This window comes from Leucoraja erinacea, chromosome 11, assembly GCF_028641065.1.
Source record: "Leucoraja erinacea ecotype New England chromosome 11, Leri_hhj_1, whole genome shotgun sequence".
NCBI lineage: Eukaryota > Metazoa > Chordata > Chondrichthyes > Rajiformes > Rajidae > Leucoraja > Leucoraja erinaceus.
This window is the reverse complement of record NC_073387.1, coordinates 42760917-42773359: the sequence shown is the minus strand read 5'-3', so window position 1 is coordinate 42773359 and position 12443 is coordinate 42760917. Positions and strand designations below refer to the sequence as shown.

At 38.0% G+C, this 12443-nt stretch overlaps 1 protein-coding gene across 2 annotated transcripts in view; it reads right to left on the bottom strand.

Moving 5' to 3' along the window:
• The window catches only part of LOC129701721 (PH and SEC7 domain-containing protein 2-like), a 140873-nt gene that overhangs the window by 81201 nt on the left and 47229 nt on the right, over positions 1–12443 (bottom strand). For both annotated transcript variants that reach the window (XM_055643094.1, XM_055643095.1), the window contains 2 exons: positions 8876–9555; positions 1168–1662 (listed from right to left, as the gene is read on the bottom strand). In XM_055643094.1, the coding sequence (XP_055499069.1) occupies positions 1168–1662; positions 8876–9453 (1073 nt within the window). In that variant the 5' untranslated portion in view covers positions 9454–9555. The remainder of the gene's footprint in view (positions 1–1167; positions 1663–8875; positions 9556–12443) is intronic.

Here is a 12443-nt window from a genome sequence, read left to right as displayed (position 1 = left end):
TCGAAGCACTGTCACCCAGTGGCTTTATTATGTAACTGCTTGCTTACACCTTCCTGACTCTCCCAAAGTCAAAACACCACATTAGGGATGGGTTTATACAGTTGTATTTCAGTTGCTTTGAAGTAATAAATGAGTTTTTTTGTAAATGGAGTGTCCTTTTCTTTCCAATTGTAAGACTCATGGCTCTGCATTTTATTTGTCTTTCTGAACCACAGAGTTGTACAGTTTGTTAGATATTTGATGCTCCCTTTCCCCTCTAATTCTGCTGTAACCATTTAATTTTCCTCAGTCCCATTAAAGAGTCCCTTGGGCACTTTATCCTAATATGGACCTGTAATGGGTATATGTTTTGCTCTTTCTCTGTCCTCCTTTCCTATGGTTTTACTATACCTTAAAACAATTTAATTATTAACATCCAGCGGTTCTTTTGAAAAGTCACAGACCTGAGCATTAACTGTTTCTCTTTTAAGAAGTGCTATTATCTAGGCTACATTTTTTCACTATATTCTGCTTTTATTCTATTTTCATCATCCAAAGAAGTTTGCTATTGGTTCAGAATGGATCATATCATCCCAATTTTTTGTGTGAAATTATAACGCACACTAAACCTCACATATCATTATGTTCCCAATTTCTGAAACTTAATAGCTTAATATTTCCTAATTCTATAACCTTCAGCTATATGCTCTGCACAACTGTCAGCTTTCCAATTCCTTAATTGTTTGCTCTTTCTCTCAACCCTCCAGCCACAGTTTTCCAAATTGCACAGTCCCGGTCAGAGTACTCTTGAAACTCTTTTGCTCAACTGAAACACTGCACTCCTTCAACACACATCCGAAAATATTCTTCCTGGATCATGCCTTCTTGCCAAATCATCACAATCTAAGTGAAGCATTTAAAAATGGCAATTTTTTATTGCAATGCCCCCAATATGCATATCAAGAATTTACGAACACACGACCCATGAGTTTCCATCCATTAAATTTAATGGCTACAAAATTACAGACGGAGAGTACACAGATTGGTAATAATTCTCTCCCACACATGACCATGAAAGTGGTAACTTGATTATCTAAAATGTATTTGTACACATACATTTAGTAGTTTAACATAAAAATATGCTTTAAAAATAGCTTACAGTAAAATTGTTTTCACTTTTCTATTTACCTGACTGAGTTAACGATCCTGCCAATGTTATCTTCTGCGTCATCTCTCTCACTGTGAAAACCATTTGGTACTGATTTTAAAGAAGATCTGCTCAGCACATTCTCAGACCTGCTACTGGTGAGTGAGTGTTTCAGGGGACTTTCAATACTTGAATACTCCTCATCCGTTTTAGACTGTTCTTCGCTAACTCCAGCTGCCTGGATTTCTCGCTGTTCAGCAACCTCAATCAGCTTCTGGTGCAGCAGTTCAGGAGTTTCTTTAATGCGTTGTTGAATCAGTGGTGTGAGTGGGGCATCAAAACTGATACAGCTGTCTGTCTCATCAGTCAGTGACAATACATCCAAAGAATCCAGGCTACTGTACGAAGTGCCTTTCATAAGATCAGATTCTACAATTCTTTCAAATGTAGAACTGAATCCATCTCGGCTGTCCTTCATTTCGACTTGTTCTTTTCCTACTGTAGTATCATCAAGCATCCTCTCTTCAATTAACAACCTGTTAACAAGTCATGACAACAAAGAAAATTAGTATATTTTTAATTCAATACCATAATTAATCCATTTGCTATTTTACTGAAAAGAAATATTTCATTGAAGCATAACTGTCACCTTTAATTAACATTTGTGCATTGTAATTAACATTATTAATCCATCAATAATATTGTAATTTTCAAATGTAAATAGACAAGCAGATTGTTCACTCATATCCACTGTTTTCCAGATAATATTGAGAAACATGATAAATGGTACAGTTAAAATAACAACTTATTTCAGAGACAGCTTAATTAGTAATACAATAGACCAAATGTTAAGACTACGTTGAAAGCATTTTTGTAATGAGACAGATATTTTATATTTTGTTCCATTAATTAAGGGATAACAAACGTTTTAGATGATCTCGCTTAACATGTCCAACATCAATTTATTTAGCATTAATACATTTGCTTCATTTAACGTTTATTTCTCGATCATTTGGATGTGATGCTTTTCTGAATTGCAACACATGTACAGTTGAAATGTCTCAGGCTGAACAAAGTTGGAGTCTTTTGAATATAAGAAATAGGAGTAGAAGTAGAAAATATAACCTATCAGACCCGCTCTGCTTTTGAGAAATACCATTATTAAACTCTATTTTACCTCCATTTTATTTTTCTGACCCCTATATCTTTTGGCAAAAAGTTGTCAATTCTGTCTTCAATATATTCATCGACTGAACATCCACAGTCATCTGAATGAAGTGAAATCCAAAGATTCACAACTCTGGGCAGCCAGAGATAACATCCGGTAGCATCTATCCTGTTAAGATGATCATGACCATGAACTTTTGTACATTGTGTTTCTTTCGGGCTGGAGATGGAAATATTTGAAATACATTTTATTGCCAATTCAGCACTTGTGGTGCACAAAACTCACCACTTTGAATCTTATTTTACAACTTAAAGATAGATAGCATCACGGGATTGAATATTTGCTATCCAAAATTAAATATAAGGATTATATATAACCATATAACAATTACAGCACGGAAACAGGCCATCTCGACCCTTCTAGTCCGTGCCGAACACGTATTCTCCCCTAGTCCGATACACCTGCGTTCAGACCATAACCCTCCATACCTTTCCCGTCCATATAACTATCCAATTTATTTTTAAATGATAAAAACGAACCTGCCTCCACTGGAAGCTCATTCCACACAGCCACCACTCTGAGTAAAGAAGTTCCCCCTCATGTTACCCCTAAACTTCTGTCCCTTAATTCTCAAGTCATGTCCCCTTGTTTGAATCTTCCCTACTCTCAGTGGGAAAAGCTTATCCACGTCAACTCTGTCTATCCCTCTCATCATTTTAAAGACCTCTATCAAGTCCCCCGTTAACCTTCTGCGCTCCAAAGAATAAAGCCCTAACTTGTTCAACCTTTCTCTGTAACTTAGATGCTGAGACCCAGGCAACATTCTAGTAAATCTCCTCTGTACTCTCTCTATTTTGTTGACATCCTTCCTATAATTAGGCGACCAAAATTGTACACCATACTCCAAAATTGGCCTCACCAATGCCTTGTACAATTTTAACATTACATCCCAACTTCTATACTCAATGCTCTGATTTATAAAAGCCAGCACACCAAAAGCTTTCTTTACCACCCTATCTACATGAGATTCCACTTTCAGGGAACTGTGCACAGTTATTCCCAGATCCCTCTGTTCACCTGCATTCTTCAATTCCCTACCATTTACCATGTACGTCCTATTTTGATTTGTCCTGCCAAGATGTAGCACCTCACATTTATCAGCATTAAACTCCATCTGCCATCTTTCAGCCCACTCTTCCAACTGGCATAAATCTCTCTGTAGACTTTGAAAATCTACTTCATTATCCACAACCCCACCTATCTTAGTATCATCTGCATACTTACTAATCCAATTTACCACACCATCATCCAGATCATTGATGTACATGACAACTATCTGAACTAAACTGCAACATAATCTAGTGTGTGTCCCTCCCCCCCCCCACCCCACATGCTATTAAGGACCAAAATTCATAATCAATAGCACTTAGTTAATTTCAAATTTCCCCGAGGATTCTGGACAGCTACACTGGATCCATTTGAGTGAGATCCTGCACCTGGGAAGGTCACCTTAAATCATGTCAACCGAAAAAGCAACACAACTGTGAAAGTCAGCAAAGCTATGAATTATTTTCCTTAAAATAAAAATGTAAAATATGTATATTAACTAATTTTCTTAAAATCCCTCAAAGCCAATCCCACTTACTGAAATTACAAGTAAAGTACTGAGCTTGGTCCAATGTGGTGCAAAATATTTGTGCAGATTCCCACTACAGATAGCAGGGTATGTCATCATCAACTCCAATTGGAGAATAAGCAATGAACAGTTGACTACAATTTTGGGGGCTTCTTTGTTTTCAACAGCATGAGCATCCTTATGGGCCTGTCCCACATAGACGACTTTTTAGGCAACTGCAGGAGACTCTGCAGTCGCCACATGTTCGCGGGTAGTTGCCGGGGAGTCACCTTCATGGTCGTGAGGAGTTCCCGAATTCTGGGAACGAGTCGCGGCATCATTATGGTCACCGCGTTGAAAAACATGTTGAAAAATTAGCGGCGACCAGAATGAAACCGCTATGGAGAGTGGTGAGAATTCTCGTGCTGTAGGTGGGTCGCCAGGAGGTTTTAGTGGGTTGCCAGGAGGTCGAAGGGACTAGTAGGTTGTACCGATGCTGACTGGTGAATTTCATTGGCTCATTGGGGGAAAAAAACGTAAGCAGTAGTTTTCAGAACCAAGGATAACTGACCAGTAATGATAATACCTGCCGAGCTTCACAGCTGTGTATCTCTGGCTTCTTAAAAGTTGTCTCCACTCCTTCTCCCTACCCCGTATCCCCCTTCTCCCCCCTTGTCCTCTTTCTCCCCCCTTTCCCCCATTCTTTTAAAGAACTTACGTAAACCTTCCCATACACTGTGCTTTCACCGTCTTAATTACAGCGCCAACCTTCCTGTTCATCACGGTGTATGTCCGTATCACATTGGCTTTGTGAATTTCACTCAAACAGTGCTCCCCCCGCTTGCCCTGTCCCCCACCTGCATAACGGGCTGGTGAAGGAAGCGATGTGTGTGACAGTCGCCGGCAGTCGCCTGAAAAATCGCCTAATGCCCCTGTCCCATTAGGAAACCTGAACGGAAACCACTGGAGACTTTGCACCCCACCCAAGGTTTCCGTGCGGTTCACGGAGGTTGCAGGTGGTTGCCGGAGGTTGCAGGTAGTGAAAGCAGGTAGGGAGACTGACAAAAGCCTCCGGGAACCGCACGGAAACTTTGGGTGGGGCGTAAAGTCTCCAGAGGTTTCCGTTCAGATTTCCTAAGTGAGACAGGGGCATTAATGGGACAGTCCCATAAAGCTGCAGATAATTATATGGGAGAATGTGGGCAGATGTCCAGAGAAATGCTGTCTCCCTCAAAATATGTCATTTTTCATGTTGGTTCTCTGTTAATAATCTGTAAGCTTCTAACTTTTGTCCTCTTCATTTGATAGTTTCAGATACATTATTCATTTTTAATAAAACATGCTAAAATGTAAACATCAAAATGGAATGTTAAGTCTGAATTGCAACTTTGCATTGTAATCTTTGTCAAAAAGATGACGATGGAATTTCCACATCCCGCATTCCAAAACTTATGCCCCACTTTTCAAATCGTGGATCACTGGGGGCAATTTTGACAAAAAGCACAATTAAACATATATTCAAATACAAGCCACAAGATGCTTTGAATTCATGGAAATATTTCACTTTTGGGTCTAATCAACGTCTCCCACTGAGCAAGGCTCTCTTCTAGACAACAGGCACAGTCTAAGCTTGGTGGCGCAGCAGTAGAGTTGCTGCCTTACAGCGCCAGAGACCCAGATTCAATCCTTTCCACATGTGCTTGTCTATATGGAGTTTGCATGTTCTCCCCATGTCCTGCATGGGTTTTCTTCGGGATCCTCGGTTTCCTCCCACACTTCAAAGACGTACAGGTTGATAGGTTAATTGGCATGGTATACTTCTCACACTTTGCAACTATTTTATGTTACTGGCAGACATGTTTCAGGACAGGTCAATCCGTTTTCTAGAGAAATTACTTAGAAATAAAGGTTCATTACAATGTTTTAATTTTCTAAGCAAGTAGTCCCACAAACTTTTTATTGATCACAAATGGAGATTAATGTTAAGTATAAACCATTGTACCAAAGCTTAAATAATGAAGAATTTATTAATATGTTGAGGTTATGAAGAGCAACTTGCAGCATTATATTGGAAAGTCCTGACGGAGAGGCAAATTAAAAAATGTTGGTAAGAGAAAATGTTTTACTTTATCATAATGCTGGAAAGAGTGCAGCAGAAATTCACACAATGGTACAGGGGCTGGAGGGCTCAAGTTCTAATAAGAGGGTGGATAGATTTGGACTGTTTTCTCTGGTGCATAGGAAGATGGGGGATGAGCTTGAATACAAAACTATGAATGACATGGATAAGATGAATAGTCTTGGTCTTTTTCCCAGTTTTGGGGGAGTCTAAACTTAGAGGGTATAGCTTTAAGGTTAGAGAGAAAAGATTTTAGAGAGACCCAGGGGGCAACTTTTTCACACGGAGAGTGGTGGGTAAGGATAGGAAAGGTTTAGAGACTTACGTCCAAATACAGGCAAATGGGACTAACTCAGGTAGGCAACTTGGTTAGCATGGACAAGTTGGACTAAAGGCTCTATTTGTGTGTTGCATAACTATATGACCTATAAGATACAAAAAAGATTGTGAATCCAATCAGGTTTGATAAAGGAAAAAATAAGAGGGTATTTGCTGAAGTAGAAAAAGTAATAAAATGCTGGTTCAGCTTAAAAAATATCTCCTAAGTAAAATAACCAGATGATGTGGAAGTGTGACAGGTGATTTATTTTGTATAATACAAAAATAAATTGCACCAATTAAAGTCAATTAATCTGATCATTATAATTACATGACTGTTTTGAAATCAGCTTTAATGGTTTACAACAATTATTCCTTGAATCTGTTTCAAAAGCTTCATGTGAAATATATAATCGAGATGAGAAAAACATTTTTCACACAGAGAGTGGTGAATCTCTGGAATTCTCTGCCACAGAAGGTAGTTGAGGCCAGTTCATTGGTTACATTTAAGAGGGAGTTAGATGTGACCCTTGTGGCTAAAGGGATCAGGGGGTATGGAGAGAAGGCAGGTACAGGATACTGAGTTGGATGATCAGCCATGATCATATTGAATGGCGGTGCAGGCTCGAAGGGCCGAATGGCCTACTCCTGCACCTATATTCTATGTTTCTATAATCATCTAATCAGCATCACCAAATGGCCCAAATGTGAGTATCACAATTGTGAATAGGTGTGGATACAGAGTTTATCAACACTCATAAATACTTAGACATCCAGATTCAGATGATAGGCAGGAGTAATGCATGATACTGACCAGAGGAAGAACACATGGAAGGTTAAATTTCAAATGCACAAGCATTCCCATGCTATATGCATGGATGTGATCATAATGTTTTGGCCAGTGCATCAACACTGCAAACATCAATTGGATTGTACACACAGAGCATACATGACATACAAAGTACATACATGCTAAGTTCACATTTGCATGCAAGTTAGTTGGTGAATCAGTGACACAGCCGTTGGTATTGCTGCATCACAACTCCAGAGACCCAGTGTTCACTGTCTGCAAAATTTGCACATTCTCCCTGTGAATGGATGGGTTTCCTTTGGGTGTTCAAGTTTCCTTCCACATCCCAGAGACTTGCAGGTTGCTAGGTTGATTAGTTATAATAAATTTCCCCTTAGTGTGAGATCATGATAAAAAAAAATTAAAAGGTAAGTATATTGGCAAATGTTGGAGAGAATAAATTGCTGTGGTAAAGAGAAATAAGGAAAACCGAATGTGATTAATAAGAAACATGTTAGCATGTTAGATATTAATAGTTAGTATGGACCTCGTGGGTCAAATGGTTTTCTTCAGTCATAATTAGTAAGTATTCTAGCATAACACTAAATGATCAAATACTTTGCAATCCTTATGCCAACGTTGGTACTTTATCCGGAACACAAAGTGCCTCAGCGGGTCAGGCAAATGTTATCATCTGTGGTTCCTTGTGTCAACTGTCTTGCTGAGTTACTGCAGCACTCTGCGTTCTACACAAGATTTCAGCATCTGCAGTTTCTTGTGTCTCTGTTGGTCCTTTATCTATCAGCGTGTATCATTACTGCTGTCACAACATAGGCACACTAAAAGATTCAACCTTCAACTCAAGGGCTGATGAGTTTGGAAACTGAGCTTGAAATCAATATAGGAAAATGGGTGATAATGAGAGGGCATAAGAGCATCCTTTATCCTTTGCTTTTTACTCCCATTTTCATCTTTTATCAGGAACTATTCATCTAAACACAGGCAGTCACTGAACCATAACAATGTATTGCCATCTAAAATTCTATTTCAAGGGACCTTTTACTTCTAAAATTGTTAAAGGGAATATCATTCCTTTCATGGCCAGCATAAATCCACTCCAACTTGCCATTAAATGTTATGAGGCAGAGAATTACACTTCAACCCCAAAAGCTTTAGGTGATAAAATGCAGATTAATCGCAAGTTCTGATATTTGTTAGTATTTATGGTAAATGCATCTTAAGTGATGTAAACATAAGCTAGCGGGCATCAAAATCTGTACAAAGCTAGCATTATCAAGTACATTCTAATCACTGAAAATATTAGAAACCCTCATCAGTTTCAGCAGCATCTGTGGAAAGAGAAACAGAATTTATGTCAGAAACACTTCTTCAGATAAGTGGTGCCATTAATTTATCCATTTGTTTCAGATTTCCAACATTTTATTTATTTTTATGTTACATCACACAGCTGAAAAGAATGTTTTGTTTCACATTTCCAGCATCTGTTCTCCAATGCAATTTTTTTAAAGTATGACTTTAATATCCATAATAATGTAAAACATTACTTATGCTTTTTAATCTACTAATAATTTTCACTACTTCCTATGTTCATATGTTCCATTGCCAACAGTACAACCAACATGATTATGCAAAATCAGGCACCATGGTGATTAACAATTGCCTCTGTCTAGGCTAGTAAGAAACCCTGGTACTCTTATACCTTTCATCCAACAAATTACCTGTTCTGCTCCTCTTCATAATATTTCATCTCTGTGCCAATTCTATGTGAGTTGCTTTCCACCAATGAAATATTGCAGTCATTTTTCTCAGCCATTTCCATGATTTTGACATCTTCTGACCTTTCACTTGTATTCTCCTTAGTTTTTAATTCACAGTTTATTCCATTTGCCAATGCTCCAGTCAACCTCTCAGCAATTTTGACATCAGCACATTGCATGCTTGGTTCTGCTACCACATCAAATCCATGTGAAAGTGTGTTCTTTGTGTCTATATTATACTCTTGGTCATGTTCTCTGCCCTGCATCTCATTTTTCTGATTAGTTATCGGTCCTAAATTTTCAGGTACAATGTTTGGTCTCTGTTTTGGACAGTGATCAGTTGTTATCTCCTTAGAAGTTACATCTGGAGGACATTTAGCATTTAATGAATCCATCTTTAGAAAGATCTGCTCATGCTTATCTGGAGCATCACCATTTGTGGACGATGGGTGATGTTTGCTTCTGCTTTTGGTAGATGTTTGCTGCTTATTCTCGATACCATCCTCTGAGGTATAAGATGTTTTCTGGTCTTGGTTCATGTCAAAATATAATATGCGTATAATCTTTGGGTCGTTTAGCAATTCTCTGTTCTGGCACTATCACTGGGCCAAACCTTTAATCGGTAGGAAAATTGGACAAACCTAAAGACAAATGATATAAAATAAATGTAACATTAAGCAGAAAGAATGCAATATATTACAGGATATAATTATTACAAACCAATTCACTTACATTATGTTTTTAATACAACAGTATGATTTAAGATGTTGTAAAAGATGAAGGTGTTGCAACGCTTCTAAAAAAAATAACTGTTATTACAATTACGTGAAATTTGCTATCCGTCTTGTTGCAATTACATAATCAAATTATCATTAAGATTGTATTAACATAAAAATCATAAATTTTTCTAGTCTAGTTTGAAAGATTTATCTATTTGTTTTAAAGTAAATCTTCTTGTAAAGACATTCTTCACAAAATCATAAAGCCTCTGAGTTAAACAAAAGCACAATTAACTTATCTCCCCAAATACAATTCTGCAGTCATAAAGTCATAGAGTGATACAGTGTGAAAACAGGCCCTTCGGCCGAACCTGCTCACACCAGCCAACATGTTAACAGCTACACTAGTCCCATCTTGCTGTGCCTGGTTCATATCCCTCCAAACCTGTCCTATCCATGTACCTGTCTAACTGTTTCTAAAATGTTGGGATAATCCCAGCCTCAACAACCTCCTCTGGCAGCTTGTTCCATACACCCACCACCATTTGCGTGAAAAATTTACCCCTCAGATTCCAATTAAATATTTTCCCCTTCACCTTGAACCTACTGTATGTCTTCTGGTCCTCGATTCCCCTACTCTGAGCAAGAGATTATGTTCCTCTCATGATTTTATACACCTCAATAAGATCACCCCTTATCCTCCTGCTCTCCAAGGAATAGAGACCCAGCCTACTCAAATTCTCCCTATAGCTCAGACCATCTAGTCCTGGCAACATCCTCGTAAATCTCCTCTGAACCCTTTCAAGCTTGACAATATTTTTCCTATAACATGGTGCCCAGAATCGAACACAATACTCTAAATGCGGTCTCACCAACGTCTTATACAATTGCAACATGGCCTCATAACTTTTATACTCAATACTCTAACTGATTCACCCAGAGAGTTGTGAATTTGTGGAATTCTCTGCCACAGAAGGCAGTGGAGGCCAATTCACTAGATGAATTTAAAAGAGAGTTAGATAGAGCTCGAGGCTGGCAGAATCAAGGTATGGGGAGAAGGCGGGCAAGGGTTACTGATTGTGGATTATCAGCCATGTTTCTATGACTGATGAAGGCCAAAGTGCCAAAAACCTTCATAAGCCAAAAATTACATAATGTTAGAAATTCAAACGCACAGAGCAATTGTTTTCAACTATTTTACAGGTGACCCACCAACCAGATAGTTCATCCGCTCAACCCAATAATAATAACTAGCTAAATTATAAATCTAATTGTATCTACAATCAATCAAGTCCTTCTTTATACAGTTGCACCTTGTGGTTTCAAGATTGACCCCTGCTTTCAAGCCAGAGTGGAAATGGTTCAATCTTGAAACCACAAGGTGCAACTATATAAAGAAGGACCATTACATTAGAACAGCATCTGGGATGTTACACAGGTGGCGGGATCCCTTCTGTGCAGGATCAGGCTGCGAGGAAAATAAGTTTGGAGGCCCTTTTTTAACAAGCTAAAACTGACCTGAGGATCCTGACCCCTATTTTGAAAATCACTGACATGGGACACTTCGTTTAAGTGCTATAAAACTGCATTTTAATATAAAATTAATAATTAATAACAATAAATCATTTATTGCATGCCTCATGTTTCATATAATGCTATATATGCTATAAACTAAGTGGATATATCAGCAAGTTTGGATGAGATATTGGCTGTTCAAATAGGCAAGGGAGAAAATTGCAAAATCTACCAATTTTGAATCCTCCCTGACACATGGTGCCAATTGACTACAGAATGGGTAATAATGGTGGAAAGAGAGTTAACATTGTACCTCAATGAATTATCTCTTGATGAAAGTTCCTGGAATGTTATCTGGAATGAAACCTGGAATGTTGATGAAACCTGGAATGCTAATTCTACTTCTTTCTCCACAGATGCTGACTGACCCGCCAGATATTTCTTGCATTTTCTGTCTTTATTTGTGATTTCTAGTATCTGTAATATTTTGCTTTTCCTAGTATTATGCTACAGTTTAAAAAGGTAAGTGGGGATTAACCAAGTAATTCTAGGCCAGGAAGTTAACTTTGGTGATAATCAAATTATTGGAATAAATCTTTATTTAGATTGGCATACATTATTTAAAGACAACAGGGAATTATTCTTGAATTCTACACATCCTTACTTGAGCCACCACGTCACAGCGAATATGTGATTGCATTGGAAGGGGTATAAAGGACATCTATGAGGATGTTATTCAGACGAGAGAAGAATAGCAATAATGATTGGGTGAGATGAGGTAGACTCACAGATAATAGTTGTCTCCAAAGTATGTAGATAAGTGTATTTGGGGGGGTGGGGGGGGGAGGTTCAATAGAGAAAATGATTCAACTCGTATGGAGTATCAATGTGGAGATGGAATTATAGAGGTGACTAGTCTTTTATGGACCAATAGATAGGTTCATTCCATCTATATGAATAAATGAATAGGTATATTATTTCAGTATTCACATACAAGGAATTTGCTTATGTGCTTCATTCAATCATAAACTTATTCATTCATTCATTCAGTCACATAGGTTTAGTTGGAAAGTCTGCTGGTTCATTTAATTTAAATATATAATATCCACAAAGTCCAGTATAATTCATGTGTATTTGGAAAGTCAGTAATAGTCAGAATTCATATGAAACAGACTTGGGTGGGCCAATACTGGATTCTGAAAGGATTACTTTTGCCAAATGGAGAATTAAAAGTTTCTGTTCGTAAATAAATGTGAAAAGTTCAGGTAAGTATCAGGTCATTTTGGAGGAACTCA